The sequence below is a fragment of the Lissotriton vulgaris genome, chromosome 3_1, assembly GCF_964263255.1.
Source record: "Lissotriton vulgaris chromosome 3_1, aLisVul1.2, whole genome shotgun sequence".
In the NCBI taxonomy this organism is placed as follows: Eukaryota; Metazoa; Chordata; class Amphibia; order Caudata; family Salamandridae; genus Lissotriton; species Lissotriton vulgaris.
Genome location: NC_141689.1, coordinates 1560371099 through 1560393482, shown reverse-complemented (window position 1 = coordinate 1560393482; position 22384 = coordinate 1560371099). Strand labels below are relative to the sequence as shown.

Sequence of the window (22384 nt, the reverse complement as noted above, 5' to 3'; positions counted from 1 at the left end):
CCCATGGGCTTGAATTTGCCAAGACTTGTTGCCCCAATCCTGGGTCCAGCGACGTCGACAGCATCATCCATCGTGGGACAGCTCGCACCTCCATCCTGGTCGCCGACAACGCCTCCTGGTCCATGAGACTGCAGAGCCCAGCGTCGCCCACTCACCTAGTCGAGGTGACTACCATCCGGTGCCCTCCTGGTGCCATCTGATCACTGGCTAGTGGTCACGAACTTGGTCCCCTCTGCTTTCAGGTGTCATCCATCTTCGATCCAGGCTTGGATCACTCGAACAATCTTCACTGGTCGCCTGCCAGCAACTTCTTTCTTCAGGCTCCTGGTTCGTCAACGAGGATTCTCAACGTCTTTTCAGACCAATGCAGCTGCAGCCCCTGGGCTAGGTAACTTCGGCATTTCGGTGCCCCAGCATAGCCTCACTATCCAAGGGTCCAGATCCACTTTCGTTTTCGATCTACTTAGTCGGGTTCGCCCGAGAACACTAACTTTGCCTTTACTAGCTCCCATAGACTTTGTCCCGCATCCCGCGTGAGAGTGCACACTCTGCACCCGAGTCCCCTAGGCCTCCTACTAGTAATCTGAAGGTTCAGTAACTTAGTCCTAGCGATTCCAAAGCCTATTAGGCCAGTACTTACCTGCTAGTAATTTCGCATTCCACTTTTGAAGTATATGGTTTTTCGTGCCCCTCGGGCATTTGTGTAAAATGTGCAACTTGAAGTATTTTCATAAGAGTTTTGTTGTGTGCTTAGTACCCTGTCCTCATAAAGAGTACAGGGCTGTTGTGATCTAAATAAATACACTGTTTATTTTCATAACACTTGTGTGGTGTCTTTTCACTTGGTGTTCAAGGGGTATATGTGATGGTATAACAGCTGGCTTAACACGCCCTCTAGAGTTTAGCCCGAAGACTGCTCGTATCCACGCTACTGGGATAGCTGGTCTATAAGGTTGACTTACAACCAATCACCATAAGGGTTGTTTGGACTGATACAAAGTGCTCACTAGAATAGTGAACATTATATATCAGGCCAACTTCTCACAATAAATATCTGTTTATTTTCATAACAACCTGTGTGGTGTCCTTTCACTTGGTATTCAAGGGGTTATATGTGGTAAAACAGCTGGCTTCACATGCCATTCAGAGTTTAGCCTAAAGACTGCTTTTGTCCACGCTACTAGGATAGCTGGTCTATAAGGTTGACTTACAACCAATCACCATAAGGGTTGTTTGGACTGATACAAGGTGATCACTAGAATTAGTGAGCATCATATATCAGGCCAACTTCTCACATTTATTTCATGGCTGTAAAATTTGTATATTCAGTTCTTCATATTAGGAGAAGTTCAACAGACAGGGGTGTTAAATTATCAACTAGATAAAAGCCTCATGCCTGGAAAATGACTTATTGAATGGTTTTAAAATGTGCTACTGGGATCTCTTCTGGGGGAGTTGTATTTTTTAATTCCATGCCAAAGCAAATCCTTCTCACAATGAACTGAAGTTGATTTTTACAACAAGGCTACTTGTAATATTTAACATATTAATGGACATATCTTGAAATCAGTTATTTAATTTCAGACCTCTTGTTGATCAAATGTTTTTAGGTAAATTTTATTCTGTACTTTTAAGCATATATCAAATGCAAATAAAGTTATTTGAATAGACATGCAGAGTACCGCTGAAATGTTTACAGTCTACAGCCTGGGAACTTTCAAAAGGTGAGAAATGTGTGGTTAGAAATTTCTATTAGAAGTCATAATCATTAAATAGACACAGCAAAAACACATGAGAATCAAATCAATATCAAGTAAACGAAAAGAGTGTCTCCAAATAGAAGGGGCACACTTATTTATATACCCAAGGAGTTATCACCATATACAACATGACAATTATTAAAAGAAAAAATAGTAAATGCCATAAACAATTCCATGGGGAGCATATAAATGGGATTTAAGGAGTTTAGTGCTGCAAAAAGCCACAAAAATGGTTTCACCTTCAGTTCTTCTTGTGCGGTATGCAATTTACTAAAAAGCCTTTGGTTTTCTTCCACTGCAATATGGCCACCACCTCCAAGAGCATCACTGTGTAATATTTTCAGCAGTTCTGTATTATTCTCTTTTTTTTCATGAAGCAACTCATTACATAACTTTGAATAGTCCTTAGCTTTTATTGTCTTAAACTTTCCAAATGTCTGTAAAAGAAAAACATACTCAATGGTTTTAACCAATTCAATACCCATAAATGTTCAAATCACTGCTTTCTAATAATAATGAGGCAAACAAACCATGATAATTTTGGATGCCTTTATGAAGTACAGAAATAACTAAAAACAAACTTCATTGGGAAGGTCTAATAAACACAAAACGTTGGAGAAGCTGTCCCTGGTAATCTTGTCCTGCAGATATGAAAGTAATGAAGTACGAATTACTTACCTTCGGTAACAATGTATCTGGTAGCGATGATTCTAGCGGCAGATTCCTTCACTTAGAATTATCCCAAGGCTTGAGACTGGATCCGGAAACTTTTTGCCACAGCATCCCTGTGCGTCGGGGTGACATCACGCGACTCCGCCCAGGCGCCGTACGTGACGTAAGCGAGGTCACATAAGCCCCAGCCCGGCGCGCCTATATCAGTTTTCTTCGGAGAACTTTTCCGCACCACAACGCGAAGCCACCAAATAAAAAACTTTGGGAGCATGGGAACAGTGTGCGAAAGGGCATACAAAAAAGAAACCCCTTAGAAACAGTGCAACACCGCAGTGTCCAAGGGCAGAGAAAGAGAGGAAGAACAGCGCAGATCCCTGAGCATCCACCCAACCAATACATAGACAGCAACCCCCCACCTTTCCCCCGAAGTCAGGGAACCTGCGTAAAAGGCATGTCACATGTAGCAGGCCTACAATCACACCCCGAAACAAGGAATGGGAAAACAGTCCCAAAGCACAAGTTGCTTAATTTTGGTAAAGATATATCAGTAAGAAACATTAGTTAGTTAGATTCCTTACCTTAGAATATCCCCAGGCGTCAGACTGGATCCGGAAAGTTTTTCGTCAGCGGTACCTCTGCGAGTCGATAGGCATCGTCTGTGCCTCTGCGTCCGTCGTGATCGCCGGGATGACGCCGGAGTACTTAGACGCCGTCCTCGTGTGCTGACGTCAGTTCTGTATACCGACACTGGTGCCATGAAACTAGGGCCCTCAAAGGGAGATACCTTAACCCTAGATATCGGTTCGCATAACGGGGAGGATGGGTGGGGCGGTAAGGAATCTAACACTAACTGTGAGAAGTTGTGCCTGATATGTGATGTCCACTATTTTAGAGGGCACCCTGTATCAGTCCAAACAACCCTTATGGTGATGGTTGTAAAGTCAACCTTATAGACCAGCTATCCTAGTGGTAGCATGGACAAAGCAGTCTTAGGCTAAAACTTCAGAGAGCATGTGAAGCCAGCTGTTTTACCATATGTAACCCCTTGAATACCAAATGAAAGGACACCACACAGGTTATATATAAAATATATATGTATTTATCACTAACACAACCTCTCTGAACTCTTTATGAGGTCTGAGGCACAAGCACATAACAAGATACTTAATTATCATACAATAAGTTGCACAAAATACAGTCGAGCCCTAGGAGCGTTACAAACCATATACTAAAATAGTGGTATAAGAACCACGTCACAAACAAGGAGTAGGCCTAGGGCATCGCTGGGGCCTACACTGAACTACCAAAGGTTAGGAAGCAGGAGGCCCACGGGAAGCGTGTACAGTGTCTTAACCCACACGTGAGTTGCCTTCGGGATACAATGGGAACGTAAGCGTTCGAAACTAGTTGATTTAGGACACTTCCAGATGGACTAGGAGAAAGCTACTGAAAACTAGGACACTTGGATAGTCAATACCCACAGGAGCACCGGAGTACTTGCGTTACCTAACCCACAGGAGCCGGGTGCATAGGTGTCAAGTTGTGTTGGGTTTTGTCACTGAATCCTATGGAGACTTGTGAAAAGATGCTGCAGGAGACCAGGAGAGAAGTGTAGGGTTGGATCCAAGGGCGGATCGAGGATGAAGAGTACCTGAAAGCAGAGGGGACAGAGTCTGGGTCACTAGCCAGTGACCAGGAAGGAATCAGGAAGAAACCAGGCGATGTCGTAAAGCAATCAGGTGATGTCGTGAAGCTTGTCTCTGCAGCCACGTGGACCAGGAGGAGTCGCCGACGACCAGGAGCTGGATACGGACTGTCCCATGCAGGATCTCGCTGTTGGCGGTGTCGACTTCCCGATTGGAGTCAACAAGCCTTGGCAAAGGCAACCCATGCAGGAAACGAAGATGGCTTCTGTTGCAGAGCAGCAAGGTCTGGGGGCTTCTCCTTTTCAGGGAAGCAGGGGCTAGCCTGGAGCAACCAGGCAAGCGGTGTAACTTCAAAGGTACGTCGTCACAGAGGCCACTAGCCAACGGGCAAGTGACCGGACAGACGCGTCAAGCAAAAAAGTACCAGCAGGCCCCACGCGGCACTCGTGGAGTGTGGAGGGCTCTGCGTCGGTGCAGAAGGTGCTCGGGCTTGGGGCTTCTCAATCACCAATGCACAACTTCGAGGGTGCCTCATAAGTTGCATAAGCAGCAATGAGCAAGCTTTCCAAGATAGCCGGTCCCACTGTGTAGGAAGATGGATACCGGACTATGGTTACCCTAGATTTTTTGCCTAGTGTTTAGCTGGTTTTCGACTTAGTTGGCCAAGGATCCTGCTAATCAGGGTCCCATGCTATCTGCTCTCTCTGTAAAATGGACTCCATGTACTTTAGGTACATCTCCCATTGGATATTGGGTCACCTTATGAGCCCCTGTACAGTGTACTATAGGTACCCAGGGCATAGGTGCATCCAAGGCCTACCAGGGGCTGCAGCATATCTTTTGCCACCCCTGGCTGGCCATCCAAACTGACACAACTGGCTGATCACTCAGCTGGGGCAAGGTCGTGTAATCACCCCTTGCTTAGATATAGTATTCCTATATCTAACCTTATATCTAGACACATATACACCTATAAGTCACTTCTATGGCAGGCCTTAACAATCCTGGAGGCAGAGTTCTTGGTTTTATGTGAGATGGTGCTCTAGCATGAGCTGAGCTTTCGGAACCATGTCCTTATAGCTATTCTAGGTATACCATATACTCTTAAGCGCATTATGAACCTCGCGGTTAAATGCCAACTCTGGTTTGGCTTTATCAAAACATGTTGTGTAAGGTGTCATACGCTTTGGAATACTACCCCCTCGCCAATTCTGGCGACGGGGGTAGCATTCCACCCTTCTAGAGGGAGAAGACATGTTGTTGCTGACTGTACCCGGTTAAAGTTAACCAGAGCCTCTGCATCACAAAATGGATGCTGCTGCCACAGACAAGTCTGACCTCCTGCTGCTGGGAGTCCTTCCAGCGAGGGAGGCCAGGACAAAGGGTTTCCTGCCTTGGGAGGTGCTAGCACCACCCCAGACAGGATTTTGTGTATTGAGGTAGGACAGGCTGAAAGGAATGAGACATGCCTGGGGCACACAAGGTGTCCCTGTGCATACCCCAGTTCAAACCGGTTGCTGGGGCACTCCAGCCCCAGTGCAAAACTGGACAAAGGAGAGGGAGTGTAACTACCCCCCTTCCTGGTCCCACCCACAGGAGAGACCTAGTCAGTAATCCAGCCCCTTTTAGTTGTATAAAAGTAGGAGCCGAGTCCTGAGAGATTAGATTATATCCTGAACTGAAACTTGACACGAAACTCTGGACCTTCGACGTTCTGCTGAAGCTGAAGACTGAAGAATCTCCCTTGCGGCCAAGGGGTGACCACCCTGGGCAAGCAGGCACCATCCAGCAAATCAACGGGTTGCTTTGTCGACGTTCCCGCCGAAACCCGAGAACAGAGCCTGACAAGACCCAGACTTCCAGACCTCTCTGACCCTCTCTTCACGACTGCAGCATAGCTGAGATCCGTGGAGGCGACGAGACACGTGGGACCGGACATCTTGAAAAGCCTGCAACTTGCTACCTGCGCAGTTCCTGAGGTATCCTCGAAGTTGTGCACTGGGAATTGAGACGCCCCGAAGCACAAGTTACTACTTGTGTAATGATATATCTGTAAGAGACATTAGTTAATGATAGATTCCTTACCTTAGAATATCCCCAGGCGTCAGACTGGATCCGCAAACTTTTGCGTAGCAGTACCCTTGCGCGTCGGTAGGCGTCGTCTGCGGCTCCGCGTCCGTCGTCGGCGCCGTGATGACGTCGTCGGAGTACTTAGACGCCGCCTCCGCGTGCTGACGTCAGTTCTTAGACACAGCTTTTCCGCGCCAGAAACGCAGAGCTATGGCAACAACCAACACTGGTGCCATGAAACTAGGGCCCTGAAAGGGGATGACCTTAACGCACAAGTTACTACTTGTGTAACGATATATCTGTAAGAGACATTAGTTAGTGATAGATTCCTTACCTTAGAATATCCCCAGGCGTCAGACTGGATCCGGAAAGTTTTGCGTAGCAGTACCCTTGCGCGTTGGTAGGCGTCGTCTGCGGCTCCGCGTCCGTCGTCGGCGCCGTGATGACGTCGTCGGAGTACTTAGACGCCGCCTCCGCGTGCTGACGTCAGTTCGTAGCCACAGCTTTTCCGCGCCAGAAGCGCAGAGCCATGACAAAAACCGACACTGGTGCCAAAAAACTAGGGCCCTGAAAGGGGATGACCTTAACCCTAGATATCGGTTCGCAGAACGGGGAGGATGGGTGGGTCGGTAAGGAATCTATCACTAACTAATGTCTCTTACAGATATATCGTTACACAAGTAGTAACTTGTGCATCTGAAAGAAACACGTTAGTGATAGATTCCTTAACTTAGAATAGATACCCCAGCAATACCAACCCCGTGGTGGTGGGTCTGCGAACCAATAATCACACCAGAAAGTCCTGGAGGACGGATCGGCCAAAGTAGCCATCCCTCCGGACTTGACTGTCCAGGCAATAATGTCGTGCGAACGTGTGCAGCGAGGGCCAAGTAGCCGCCTGGCAAATGTCCTGCAAGGGCACACCTCGGCCCAAGGCAGTTGTAGTTGCTGTGGCTCGAGTGGAATGAGCCCTCAGCCCCACAGGAGTAAGACGCCTGGATACACAAGATGATCCACCGCGAGATGGTCCACTTGTGCACCCCTTTCCCTTTCTTAGCGCCCACATACCCAACAAAGAGTTGGTCATCCACCCGGAACTGTTGTGTGCGATTCAAATAAAATGAGCGCGCACGTTTTGGGTCCAGACGGTGGAGCCTCTCTTCCTCTCTCGAGGGATGCGGAGGCGGAAAGAAGGTAGGCAAGGTGATAGATTGCCCAATGTGGAAGGCCGTGACTACCTTGGGTAGGAAGGAGGGCCTTGTCCGTAACACAACCGTGTCCGGATGGACTGAAAGGACAGGAGGCTTACAAGATAGAGCCTGGAGCTCACTCACTCTCCTGGCAGAGGTGATGGCTACCAGGAAGGCAGTCTTCAAAGTGAGAAGGGATAGAGGACAGTTGTGAAATGGCTCGAAGGGAGCTCACATCAGAAATGTGAGGACCAAGTTCAAGTCCCACTGAGGTATCACAAAGGGAACAGGTGGAAACGTGTGTGTGATGCCTTTCAGAAATCTATTTACAATTGGGGACTTGAACAAAGATGGTTGATCAGGCAGCCTTAGGAAGGCTGAAAGGGCAGAAAGATAGCCCTTGATAGTGCCAAGAGCAGAGCCCTGCTGGGCAAGAGAAAGAAGGAAGAGACGAACCTCGGAAAGAGGGGCAGAGAGAGAATCCACAGCCTTTGCTGTGCACCATGCCACAAATCTGTTCCACCTGCAGGCGTATACCGACTTTTGGAGGGACGCCTGGCTGCCAGAATGATTGTACAGACTTCAGGAGGCAAGTCAAATGGCCTCAACTGTCGTCGCTCAATCTCCAAGCATGGAGGTGGAGACTGGACAGGTTTGGGTGGAGAACCGTGCCCTGTTGCTGCGACAGAAGGTCCTCCTGAAGAGGCAGACAAACCGGGGGATCGACTGACATACGGAGTAGCCCGGGATACCAGTACCTTCGTGCCCAGTCCGGAGCCACAAGGATGACTTGTGCCCCGTCGCGCCTGATCTTCTTTAGCACTCTGGGCAGAAGTGGTATAGGCGGAAAGGCGTACACCAGACCGCAACTCCACTCGCGACGAAAAGCGTCTCCGAGCGAGTGCCGCCTTGGAAATTTCAACGCGCAGAACTGATGACATTGCACGTTCTCTTCGGTGGCGAATAGATCTGACCAAGGCTCTCCTCACTGCAGAAAGAGACCTTGCGCCACGTCAGAGTTCAGACGCCATTCGTGATCCATCATGCACCGGCGGCTGAGTTCGTCCGCCCTGGCGTTCAGAGAACCTGCCAGGTGTTGAACCACCAGAGTCACGCCCTGATGTTCCAGCCATTGCCAGAGGCACAGAGCCTCATGGCACAGGGTCCACAACCCCACCCCGCCCTGTTAGTTGCAGTACCACATGGCGGTGGAGTTGTCCGTGAACACCTGTACTACACTCCCTCGGACAGAGGGGAGGAATGCCTTCAGTGCTAGACAAATCGCCCGCAGCTTCAAAAGGTTGATATGGAGCTGGGACTCCGCCGGAGACCAGAGGCCTCTGATCTCCGCCTCTCCTATATTGCCTCCCCAGGCCTGGAGGGACACGTCCGTCACAACTACGTGTTGCGGTTGGGGAAGGGAGAGGGATCTGCCGCTGACCCAATCGCGGTCCGTGAGCCACCACTGCAGCTGTCTCGCAGTGCCCTCCGAGATCAGGACATGGTCGGACAGGTTGCCCTATTGCTGGGCCCACTGAAACTTCAGGTCCCACTGCAGAGCCTGCATCCGCCACCGGGCGTGATGCACCAGAAGGATGCAGGAAGCAATCCGTCCCAGAAGCCGCAGCGTCAACCTGACCGAAACTCAGGATAAAGGCTGGAAGATTGGAATCCGAGCCTGTATATCCCGAACCCGCTGCTCGGGTGGGTAAACCCGAAACTGCGCCGAGTCAAGAACCGCTCCGATGAAAAGGAGCTTCTGAGAGGGACACAGGTGTGACTTTGGCACATTGATGGAGAACCCCAGCTGGTGCAAGAGGTCTGCCGTTGTCTGGAGGTGGTTGACGACTCTCTGGGGCGAGCCCGCCATTAACAACCTGTCGTCGAGGTAGGGGAAGACTGAAACCCCTAACCTGCGCAGATGAGCTGCGACATTCGCAATCACCTTCGTGAACACCTGTGGGGCGCTTTCAAGGCCGAAGGGGAGCACGGTAAACTGAAAGTGCTTGTGGCCTACAGTGAACCGCATGTAACGCCGGTGGGCCGGCAGGACGGGGATGTGGAAATAAGCGTCCTGCAAGTCCAACGCTACCATCCAGTCTCCCGGGTCCAAGGCAGCCAAGACCTGAGCCAGAGTCAGCATCTTGAACTTCTCCTTCCGGAGGAAGCCGTTGACGTTCCATAGGTCCAAGATTGGGCGTAGGACCCCTTTGCCATTCTTGGGTACCAGAAAGTAGTGGGAGTAGCAACCACGTCCTACTTCTGGCCCAGGAATGCGCTCGATGGCCCCCTTGGCCAAGAGGGCCGAAACTTCCTCCTGCAGAAGCCGCAAGTGATCCCCCGATACGCGGTGGTGTTGCAGTGGCATGGCTTGAGGGGTCGTCTCGAAGGGGAGGGAGTAGCCCCTCCGGACGATCTGCAGCACCCACCTGTCCAAAGTAACAGTGCGCCAGTGAGAGTGGTGATGGCGAACCCTGCCCCCCACTGGCGTCACATGGGCAGAGAAGCACGGACTAGGAGGGTTTAGAGGCGGATGCTGCGGGAGAAGGTGTGGACTGGCCTTGCCGTTGTCCCCAACCGCCTCCACGGCGATTTCCACGGCCGCCACCACGCTGGATGTTAGTCTGCGGCGTGTGGCTGGCAGCACGTGTGGGGGCGCCCCTTCCTTGGCCACGAAAGGAGCGAAAGGCACCCGTTTGCTGGCACGGGGCCGAGAGGCCCAAGGACTTGGCCGTAGCCCTGGAGTCCTTAAAGCGTTCAAGCGCATGGTCTGCCTTGTCGCCAAAAAGGCGACGGCCATCGAACGGCATGTCCATCAGAGTGTTCTGGATATCTGCCGAAAAGTTGGCGGACCTCAACCAGGCGTGACTTCTCACCGCCACCGTCGAACAAGTTACTTACCTTCGGTAACGATATATCTGTAAGAAACATTAGTTAGTGTTAGATTCCTTACCTTAGAATATCCCCAGGCGTCAGTCTGGATCCGGAAACTTTTGCGTAGCAGTACCCCTGCGCGTCGGTAGGCGTCGTCTGCAGGCGTCCCCTGCGGCTCCGCGTCCGTCGTCGTGCGCCGTGATGACGTCGCTGGAGTATATAGACGCCGCCTCCACGCGCGGACGTCAGTTCTTTGCACACAGCTTTTCCGCGCCAGGAGACGCAGAGCCATGAGAGAACCAACACTGGTGCCATATAAAACTAGGGCCCTGAAAGGGATGACCTTAACCCTAGGTATCAGTTCGCAGAACGGGGAGGATGGGTGGGTTCGGTAAGGAATCTAACACTAACTAATGTTTCTTACAGATATATCGTTACCGAAGGTAAGTAACTTGTTCATCTGAAAGAAACACGTTAGTGTTAGATTCCTTACCTTAGAATACATACCCCAGCAATACCAACCCCGGTGGTGGGTCTGCGAACCAATACAATACTACACCAGAAAGTCCTGGAGGACAGAACGGCCAAAGAAGCCATCCCTCCGGACTTGACTGTCCAGGCAGTAGTGCCTCGCAAAGGTGTGCAGCGAGGCCCACGTAGCCGCTTGGCAAATGTCCTGCAAGGGGACTCCCCGGCCCAGGGCAGTAGTAGCCGCCGTGGCCCGAGTGGAATGGGCCCTCAGCCCAACAGGAGGCTCCTTCCGAGCCAAAGAGTAGCACGCTTTGATGCAGAGGACGACCCATCGAGAGATGGTTCGTTTACAAACCGCCCGTCCCTTCTTCGCACCCACGTAGCCAACAAACAGTTGGTCATCCACCCGGAACTGGCGTGTGCGATCCATGTAAAATGAAAGCGCACGTTTTGGGTCCAGACGATGGAGCCGCTCTTCATCCTTTGAAGGATGCGGAGGCGGGAAGAAGGAAGGGAGGGTGATGGACTGCCCGATGTGAAAGGCCGAAACAACCTTGGGCAGGAAAGAAGGTCTAGTCCTCAGAACCACCTTGCCAGGCTGAATGGACAGGAAAGGAGGTTGGACAGAAAGAGCCTGGAGCTCACTCACCCTCCTGGCAGAGGTGATGGCAACCAGGAAAGCCGTCTTTAAAGTCAGGAGATGGAGAGGACAAGAATGAAGGGGCTCAAAGGGAGCACACATCAGAAAGGTTAGAACCAGGTTCAAATCCCACTGGGGCATCACAAACGGAACAGGTGGAAACATGTGAGTGACGCCCTACAAGAATCGAGTTACAATCGGGGATTTGAACAAAGAAGGCTGATCAGGAAGCCTCAAAAAGGCTGAAAGGGCAGAAAGGTAGCCTTTGATAGTGCCCAGAGCAGAGCCCTGCTGGGCAAGAGAATGAAGAAACAGAAGAACCTCCGAAAGAGGGGCAGAAAGAGGATCCACAGCCTTTGCTGTGCACCATGCCACAAATCTGTTCCACCGACAGGCGTATACCGACTTAGTGGAGGGACGCCTGGCTGCCAGAATAACATCACAGACTTCAGGAGGCAAGTCAAATGGCCTCAACTGCCGCCGCTCAATCTCCAAGCATGGAGGTGGAGACTGGACAGGTTCGGGTGGAGGACCGTCCCCTGCTGCTGCGACAGAAGGTCCTCCTGAAGGGGCAGGCGGATCGAGGGACCGACTGACATGCTGAGTAGCTCGGGATACCAGTACCTTCGAGCCCAGTCCAGAGCCACAAGGATAACCTCGGCCCGGTCGCGCCTGATCTTCTTCAGCACTCTGGGCAGAAGTGGTATAGGCGGAAAGGCGTATAACAGACCGCAACTCCACTCGCACCGAAAGGCGTCGCCGTGCGAGTGCCGTCTTGGAAACTCCAACGCGCAGAACTGATGACATTGCGCGTTCTCTTCTGTGGCGAATAGATCTAACCAAGGCTCTCCCCATTGCAGAAAGATGCCTTGCGCCACGTCCGAGTTCAGACGCCATTCGTGATCCATCGAGCACCGACGGCTGAGTTCGTCCGCCCTGGCGTTCAGAGAATCTGCCAGGTGTTGAACCGTCAGAGTCACGCCCTGACGTTCCAGCCATTGCCAGAGGCGCAGAGCCTCCTGGCAAAGGGTCCACGACCCCACTCCGCCCTGTTTGTTGCAGTACCACATGGCGGTGGTGTTGTCGGTGAACACCTGCACTACACTCCCGTTGACAAAGGGGAGGAATGCCTTCAGTGCCAGACGAATCGCCCGCAGCTCCAACAGGTTGATATGGAGCCGGGACTCCGCCGGAGACCAGATGCCTCTGATCTCTGCCTCTCCCAAGTGGCCACCCCAGCCCTGGAGGGACGCGTCCGTCACGACAACGTGCTCCGGTTGGGGAAGGGAGAGGGATCTGCCTCTGACCCAATCGTGGTCCGTAAGCCACCACTGCAGTTGTCTCGCAGTGCCCTCCGAGATCAAGACGTGGTCGGACAAGTTGCTCTGATGCTGGGCCCACTGAAACTTCAGGTCCCACTGCAGAGCCCGCATCCGCCACCGGGCGTGATGCACCAGAAGGATGCAGGAAGCCATCAGTCCCAGCAGCCGCAGCGTCAACCTGACCGAAACCCGGGATAGCGGCTGAAAGATGGGAATCAAAGCCTGAATATCCCGGACCCGCCGTTCCGGAGGATAAACCCGAAACTGCGCCGAGTCCAGAACCGCTCCGATGAAAAGGAGCTTTTGAGAGGGACACAGGTGTGATTTCGGCACATTGATGGAGAACCCCAGGTCGTGCAAGAGGTCTGCCGTCATCTGAAGGTGGTGGACGACTGTCTGGGGCGAGCCCGCCTTCAACAACCAGTCGTCTAGGTAGGGGAAGACTGAAACCCCCAACCTGCGCAGATGGGCTGCGACCACCGCCATCACCTTTGTGAACACCCGTGGGGCGCTGGTAAGGCCGAAGGGAAGCACGATAAACTGAAAGTGCTCCTGGCCTACCGTGAACCGCAGGTAACGCCGGTGGGCCGGCAGGACGGGGATGTGAAAATAGGCATCCTGCAAGTCCAACGCTACCATCCAGTCTTGTGGGTCTAGAGCAGCGAAGACCTGAGCTAACGTCAACATCTTGAACTTCTCCTTCCGGAGGAAGCCGCTGACGTTCCTTAGATCCAAGATAGGACGTAGGCCCCCCTTGTCCCTCTTGGGTACCAGAAAGTAGTGGGAATAACAACCACGCCCTACTTCTGGCCCAGGAACGTGCTCGATGGCCCCCTTGGCCAAGAGGGCCGTAACTTCCTCCTGCAGAAGTGTCAAGTGGTCCCCCGACACACGGTGGTTCTGCGGTGGCATGGCTGGAGGAGAGGTCTCGAAGGGGAGGGAGTAGCCCCTTCGGACGATTTGCAGCACCCACCTGTCCGAAGTGATCGTGCGCCAGTGAGCGTGGTGATGGCGAACCCTGCCACCCACTGGCGTCACATGGGGCCGAAAGCACGGACTAGGAGGATTTTGAGGCAGATGCTGCGGGGGGAGGTGTGGTCTGACCCCGCCGTTGTCCCCGACCGCCACCACGGCGGTTTCCACGGCCGCCACCGCGTTGAAAGGATTGTTGCGGCGCGTGGCTGGCAGCACGTGTGGGGGCGCCCCTTCCTTGGCCACGAAAGGGACGAAACGAACCCGGTTGCTGACGCTGGGTCGAGAGACCCAAGGACTTGGCCCTGACCCTGGAGTCCTTGAAGCGTTCCAGCGCGTGGTCCGCCTTGTCACCGAACAGGTGACAGCCATCGAACGGCATGTCCATCAATGTATTCTGGACATCTGCCGAAAAGTTGGCGGATCTCAGCCAGGCGTGGCGACTAATCGCCACCGTCGTTGACATAGCTCTGCCCAGCGAGTCGGTCGTATCAAGACCACACCGTATCGAATATTTCGCTGCATCTCGGCCCTCAGCCACAGCCTGACCGAGTTTTGCCCGCACCTCCATGGGGCATTCTGGCAGCAGTTCCGCGACCGTATCCCACACAGAGTGGGTGTAACGGCCCAAGAGGCAAGCGGTGTTGCAAGACCGCAGGCCCGAACTAATGGACGAGAAGACCTTTTTGCCAAACTGGTCATACCTCTTGGATTCCCGGTCGGGCGGGGCCGACGGGAATGCGGACTGGGAGGTCGAGGCCTGGATCACCAGACTCTCAGGAGTGGGGTGGGTAGACAGGAACTTGGGGTCGTCCGGACAAGGACGGTGGCGCCTGGCCACGTTCCGATCAACAGGCGCACCTGAAGCGGGCCTGGACCACGTGCCCAACAGAACGTCTGACAAGGCTTCATTAAACGGCAGCAGTGGCTCCTGTGGGCATGACTGCGGTTTGAAGACCTCAGTGAGGATGTTAGGCCTCACGGCCGCGACGGGGAGCTCAAGGTGTAAGGCCTTGGCAGCACTCATCAGCACCACAGAATATGCAGCTCCCTCCAACGATGCCACGGAAGGAGGAGAGATCAAACCAGGGTTAGGAGAGTCGTCCAGACCACTGGCATCCCCCAAATCACCTGTCCAGTCCGGGTCATACTGGCACTCGCGTGAAAGAGGGTCCTCGGACCCCTCCCAACCTTCACCGAACTCTTCATCTTCTCCGTATTCGGAGTCAACGATGTAGACCGGCTCCTCAGGGATTATGGGCCCCACCGGCGCCGAGCCCGGCGTCGAGCGACGCCGGTCCGACTCCGCGTCGGTGAAGGTAAGGGGACGGCGCCGCCCAGAGCCGGCGCCGGAGCCGGAGCCCCAGTGCCGCCCGAAGCCGGCACCCAGGAACCGGCGGCGCCGGGGGCAACCCCGATGGAATCGGCGCCGGATTGGATGGACATCCATCCGGCGTCGACCCCGAAGGCCCAAGCGGCGCCGGGATCGGCGCCGCCGGAGTCGGAGCATCCGACGGCGTCGAGGTAGGGTCAGCTGAACCGCTAGGGCCCCCGGACGGGTTCACTGGGCCCGCAGGCGCCGTGGAACCCGCCGGAGAAGATAGGGCCCTCATGGCCATGAGGAACGCCTCTATCTCCTCAGGCGTCGCACCGTGCCCAGGGACCTGAGGGTATGGGGCAGGCCGCGCCGGCGACTCTCGCGGAGCCGCGGGGTTGGGGTCACCCGAACCCCCGGCCGCATCGCGCGAGCGTCGGGGGGGAGTCGGGGGTACGATGACGACGCCCCGACTTCTTGTGCTTCTTACCTGATGAGCCTGACGAGTGGTGTCGACTTCCGGATCGCTCGGCGCGGCTCCGCGACCGCTCCCTCGAACGCTCTCTCGACCTCCGGCCGGACCGGGACCGCTCCCGGTCCCGACGTGGGGCCGACACCCGGAGCTCCAGTAGCTTGCGGGACCGCTCCCGTCTAGCCTTATTGGTGAGGGCCCGGCAGTCGACGCAGGAGTCCACGTCGTGGTCGGGGCCCAGACACCGGAGACAGAGGCGGTGATGGTCTGTGACCGACATCGTGCGCTCACAGTCATCACAGTGCTTGAACCCAGGCATCCTAACAGGCACAAAGTGATAATAACAATTCGAAAAACTTGGTCAAAGACCGGAGTACTGCTCTTCAGATCTGCGTCCACTGGCGCGGAAAAAAGAAGAAGAACTGACGTCAGCGCGCGGAGGCGGCGTCTATATACTCCAGCGACGTCATCACGGCGCACGATGCCGACGACGGACGCGGAGCCGCAGGGGACGCCTGCAGACGACGCCTACCGACGCGCAGAGGTACTGCTACGCAAAAGTTTCCGGATCCAGACTGACGCCTGGGGATATTCTAAGGTAAGGAATCTAACACTAACGTGTTTCTTTCAGATGTTGCCATTGCTCTGCCTAGCGAGTCGGTGGTATCCAGCCCACACCGGATAGAATACTTGGCTTCAACTCAGCCCTCCACAAGGGCTTGGCCGAGTTTGGCCCGTACCTCCAACGGGCACTCTGGCAGCACTTCCGCCACCGTCTCCCACAGAGAGTGGGTGTAGCGGCCCAAGAGGCATGTGGTGTTGGAAGACCGCAGTCCCAAACTAAGGGAGGAGAACATTTTTGTTCCATAATTCTCATACCTCTTGGATTCCCTGTCCGGTGGAGCCGACGGGAATGCGGTCTGGGAATTGGAGGCCTGGATGATTAGACTCTCGGGGTGGGGTGGGTGGACAGGAAACATGGGTCGCCCGGGGCCGGGCGGTGGCGTCTGGCCACGTTCCTATCTACGGGTGAACCAGTAGCGGGCCTGGACCAGGTGCCCAAAAGAACGTCTGTCAAGGCCTCATTAAAGGGCAGCAGAGGCTCGGCCGAGCTTGACTGCGGTTTAAGGACCTCAGTGAGGAGGTTAGTCCTCACGGCCGCGACGGGGAGCTCAAGGCCCAAGGCCTTGGCAGCCCTCATGAACACCACACTATAGGTAGCCCCCTCCTCCGAAGCCACGGTAGGAGGGGAGACAAAACCAGTGTCTGGAGAGGTGTCCAGGCCACTGGCCTCCCCAAGTTCCCCTGTCTAGTCCTCTTGTGACTGACACTCATGAGTCAGAGGGTCCTCAGACCCCTCCCAATCCTCCTCATCACCCATCTCCTGATACTCAGGGTTCTCAATTAATGGGGTCTGTTCATAGAAGTGAAAATCTCCAAACGCCATCGAAAGTGGCACCGTTCTGACGTCGGAACAGGAATGAAGGCATCGGGTACGGGAGGCGACACCTGACGGTCGAACGCCAGGCGGGGGAGGGGGGGGGGTCGTAAGGTCCACCGGCGACGAGCCAGATCCCGAGGGGGGAGAAGGGTCCCGCCGCGCCAGGCCCGAAGGCGCCGGCAGTGTCGGGATAGTGGGGCCCTGCGGCACAGGGCCCGAAGGTGCCGGCGGCGTCGAGGCTGAAGCCCCCGACCCGCCAGGGGCCCCAGACGGGTCCGCTGGGCCCAAAGGCGCCGCGGAGCCCGGCGGAGGAGAGAGGGACCTCATGGCCATGAGGAAGCGCTCGATCTCCTCCGGCGTCACGTCTCGTCCAGGGACCGGAGGGTATGGAGCGGGACGCGACGCCCGGGACCCCGAAGGAGCCGCGTGGGCGGTGTCACCCGAACCCCCGGCCGCATCGTGCGAGCGTCGGGGGGAGTCAGAAGAGCGACGACATCTCTTCGACTTCTTGTGCTTCTTACCTGACGACGACTTCAACCCGGAGGAGTGGAGCCGACTCTCGGAGCTGTGGAGGCTCCGAGCCCGCGACCTGTCCCTCGACCTCCCGTGGGACCGGGACCTCGCACGGCACGGGACCGACTGACGGAGCTCGAGTCGCCTGCGGGACCGCTCCTGCCTGGCTTTCGAAGAGAGGGCCCGGCAGTCGGAGCAGGCCTTGTCGTCGTTGTAGGAAGGTGGATATCGGACTATGGTTGCCCCCAACTTTTTGCCTGGTGTTTTGCTGGTTTTTCGACGTAGTTGACCTGGGACCCTGCTATTCAGGGCCCCAGGCCTACTGCTCTCTCTGTAAAATGGATTCCATGTACCTTAGGTACATATCTAATTGGATACTGAGTCACCTTATCAGTCCCTGTACAGCATACCTTAGTACCCAGGGCATAGGTGTACCCAGGGCCTACCAGGGGCTGCAGCATGTATTATGCCACCCCTGGCTGGCCATCCAAATCTGACAACTGGCTGCATGACAGCTGGGGCAAGGAGGTGTAATCACCCTTTGCTTTAGATATAGTATCTCTATATCTAACCCTAAAATGGACACATATATTCCTATCAGTCACTCCTATGGCACGCCTTAACAATCCTGAAGGCAGAGTGCTTGGAATTATGTGAGATGGTGCTCTTTGGATATTTGGATATTTGGAAGGGTATTTCTAAAGCGCAGACGTTCGCTCCGGAAGGAGCATCATGACGCTATAAATCCTGTCACCAGTTCACAGAGTGCAAGGGGGGGGGAGGGCTAGATGGCAGCTTTAGACCAGTCGTCGGGAAGATTGAAAATCCACGTTTTGAGGAGCTTCCTAAAAGGCTTCTCGACTGTCTGAAGCCTGAGATGCCTTGGCATGCTGTTCCAGGCTCTAATAGCCAGGGTGCTGAGAGTTTTTCCGCCTTTGGATTTTAGATTGAATTTAGTGGGGGTAATGAGGTTGTCTTGTGAAGATCTGAGGGAGCGGCACGGAGTATAGTGAGGGAAGCGTCTAGACAAGTAGGACGGACCGGATTTGTTGAAGGCTCGGAAGGCTACAATGAGAATTTTGAAGAGTATTCTCTTGTGCAAGGGGAGCCAATGTAAGGTTTTAAGGGCTGTGGAGATTGAAGATTTGCGTGGAAGTTTTAAGACAAGACGGGCGGCAGTGTGCAGGACACTTTGCAGTTTCGAGAGAGTGGACTTTTTGGTCCCTGCCAGAAGTCCATTGCAGTAGTCCACTCGGGAGAGTATAAGGGCTACCGCCACAGTTTTTCTGGAGTCAAGCGAGAGGAAATCAAAAAACTTTCTCAGGGACTTTATTATGCCGAAGCATTTTCCGGCTACGGTCGAAGCATGGAGATCGAAAGAGAGCTCGGAGTCAAAAAGGACCCCGAGGTTTCTAGCCGATGAAACTGTCTGAGGTGGAGCAGCAGAATTGTCAGGCCACCACAGGGCAGGGCAAAAAGAGGCATTCTTTCCGATGGGAAGGATCTCGGTTTTATTCGAGTTGCAGCGAAGATGGTTAGCGTCCATCCATTGGAAGACTGCTGTGAGGCAGTGTTTCAGATTGAGCTCTGCCATATTGGAATTGTCGTCTAGGGGGATGATAAGCTGAGTATCGTCGGCATAGGAGGTGACGGTTATGCCGAACGATTCTATAAGGGTTAGAAGGGGGATAAGATAGATATTGAAGAGGAGGGGACTTAGGATGGAACCCTGGGGAACTCCACAGGACACCTTTTTCTCATTAGAATGGAAGGGGCCAAGTGTGACAGTTTGGTACCTGTCGCTGAGGAAGGAACTAATCCAAGATAGGGCAGAGTTGGTCTGGCATGAGCTTAGCCCGTTTGCAGCTTGCGGAACCAAGTCCTAATAGCTGTTCCATGATAACGCGTACCACATACTCTTAAGTGCATTATAATCCTCGCGGTTATTTGCTAACTTTGGTATCGCATTATCAAAACATGTCGAGTAAGGTGTCATACGAATTGGAATACTAACCGCTCGCCAATTCTGGCGACGGAGTTAGCATTCCACCCTTCTAGAGGGACACGACATGGATGTAACTGTGAACCTCGGTTAAAGTTAACTCGAGCCTCAGCATCACAAAATGGATGCTGCCACCACAGACACAAGTCTGACCTCCTGCTGCTGGGGGTCCTTCCAGCGAGGGAGGCTTGGACAAAGGGTTTCCTGCCTTGGGAGGTTCTAGCACCACCCCAGACAGGATTTTGTGTATTAGGTAGGACAGGGCTGAAAGGAATGAGACATGCCTGGGGCACACAAGGTGTCCCTGTGCATATGCCGGTCCAAACCAGTTCCTGGGGCACTCCAGCTCCAGAGCTGGCGCAGGACCGGACAAAGGAAAGGGAGTGTAACCACCCCCCTTCCTGGTCCCACCCAGAGGAGGGACCTAGTCGTAGTGCAGCCCCCTGTAGCTGAATAAAGGTAGGAGCTGAACCCATTCCAAATCAGATTAATCTTGACAACTTCCACGAAGAACTCTTGACCTTCGACCTCCTGAATCCAGAAGACTGAAGAATCTCCCCTATGGTCAGGGAGTGACCATCCTGCTTTGCAGGCACCATCAAGCTCCTGTGCGGTTTGCTGCAGAGTCCTTCCATCCCGGAATCCGACGACCCAGCTCGACAAAACCCGGACCTCCAGACCTCTCTGACCTCTACCCACATCCACAGCAAAGCTGGGACCCGTGGGTGCGACGAGCAACGTGGAGACGGCCATAATGAGAAAACCTGCACAGCGCTTCCAGCACGACCGCCGAGGGATCCTCGAGTGAGTGTCTTGGGGACTGAAAAGCCCTACACCGATGCAGCTCCTGCACCAAAGACCAGCCCCCCCAGCATCCACGAGATCTGCGTGGGGCCCTTTTGCCTGGTTGCTGCTTGTCCTGTTGTCTGGTCACTTGCCGGCTGGCTCGTGACCTCTGAGACGACGACCCGAAGAATCTAAAACTGCTGGTCTGGTCCCCCAGACTGGCCCTTGCTTCCCTGTGAACGAGAAGCACCCCGGACCCTCCTGGTCCGCACCAGACGCCATCTTTGTTCCACTTTGTTTATCATCTTCGGAGAATCGGGAAGATCCGAAGGTTCCTATCACCAGAGGCTCTCACCCTTGTCATCATGGCCCTGGTCACCTCACGTTTAGACTATGCCAACTGTCTATACGTGGGGATTCCTGCATACCATCTCCACCGACTCCAACTGGTGCAAAACCAGGCAGCCAGATTAATCTTTCAGCAGCCCAAACACCAACACGTCACCCAGATGCTAAAAACTCTACACTGGCTCCCGGTTGCGCAACGTTGTATCTTTAAATTGGGATGTACCATTTTCAAATCTCTCTTTGCCTCTGCTCCTGTCTTTATTTCTCTCTGCTTGCACCCCTATGTTCCCTCCTCACCTCAGATCCTCTGCTCACAATCTTCTGATTACTCCTAGGTTCAATTGCAAGAAGCACGGTGGTGCCTGTTTCTCTTTTCTTGCTCCGTCCACTTGGAAATCCTTTCCTCTCTTAATCCGTCTCACTCGTGACTATTCTACTTTCCGTAAATTCTTGAAAACATATCTGTTCCGACTTGCTCATGGCTAGCTGCACTCACTCCCCTGTGTCCTTCCACTGGTCTCCGAGCGCCAAGAAACCAATTGGTGTATGTGCGCGGTACTAAATTCCTTTAACATAACATAACACTGCGTGGCTTGCATTAGCCAAGGCTTGTTGTCCCGATCGACGATCCGACACCGCCAACAGAAGCAGACTACGTGGGACAGCTCGTGCCTCCAGCCTGGTCGTGAAGAGCAGCTCCTGGTCCGCGCAGCCACAGAGAGAAGCGACCCTTCCTTCACCTGACTGCGGCGACAGCATCTGGTTCCCTCCTGGTTCCAGCACCGTCACTGGCTAGTGACCGAGACTCTGTCCCCTTCCCTTTCAGGACTCCTTCTTCCTAGTTCCATCCTTGCAACCACCAGACACCTTCATCTGGCTGCCTGCCAGCAACTCCTTGTTTCAGGCATAACCGGGATCAACGCAGCAAACCCAACGCAACTTCAGCCCTTTGCACCCGCAGCCTGTGGGTTAGGTAACTAAAGCTTCTAGGTGCTGAAGCCTGTGTACACTATCCTAGTGTTCAGGTCCACTGTTTTCCCTCCATCCAGCCGGGTTCGTCCGGAATCCGTAACTTTCTAAACTGTACGATCCATAGACGTTGGTACGCATCCCGCGTAAGAGTTTCCACCCTGCACGTGAGTCCCGTGGGCCTCCTGCTCCTTACTTACCTATTTTGTAGCATAGTCCCACGGATCCTCCAGCCTCTGGATCTCCTTACAGTACTTTCCTTCCTCGCATTCCATTGTTTTGAGTATATGGTTTGCCGTGCCACTAGGGCGCACTTGTAAATATTGTGCGAACTCGTATTTCCTTTTGAGTATTGTCATGTGCTTAGCCCTCTGACCTCATAAAGAGCTCAGAGGTGTATGTTAGTTAATAAATATCTGTTTATTTTCATAACAACCTGTGTGGTGTCCTTTTCATTTGGTATTCAAAGGTTATAAGTGGTAAAACAGCTGGCTTCACATGCCATAAAAAGTTTAGCCTAAAGACTGCTTTTGTCCCCGCTACTAGGATAGCTGGTCTATAAGGTTGACTTACAACCAATCACCATAAGGGTTGTTTGGACTGATACAAGGTGATCACTAGAACTAGTGAGCATCATATATCATGCCAACTTCTCACAGTCGTGGTCGACGCCTAGACAAGTTAGGCACAGGTGGTGCGGATCCGTGACCGACATCGTGCGGTCGCAATCCTCACAGTGCTTGAAGCCAGGCATCCCTAGGCACCGATCGGAGTCGTAAGACTGTGGGAAAAACGATCAAAAAGATTTAAAAGGGTTAGTCAAAAATTGACTAGGGTTACTACTTTTTCCAGGTCTGCGCTTGCTGGCGCGGAAAAAAGAAGAACTGACGTCAGCTCGCGGAGGAGGCGTCTAAGTACTCC

At 53.6% G+C, this 22384-nt stretch overlaps 1 protein-coding gene across 1 annotated transcript in view; it reads right to left on the bottom strand.

The window, feature by feature from the left end:
• The window catches only part of CENPE (centromere protein E), a 1817274-nt gene that overhangs the window by 87407 nt on the left and 1707483 nt on the right, over positions 1–22384 (bottom strand). The window contains exon 54 of the mRNA XM_086962044.1: positions 2000–2197. Coding sequence (XP_086818170.1) covers positions 2000–2197 — 198 coding nt within the window. The remainder of the gene's footprint in view (positions 1–1999; positions 2198–22384) is intronic.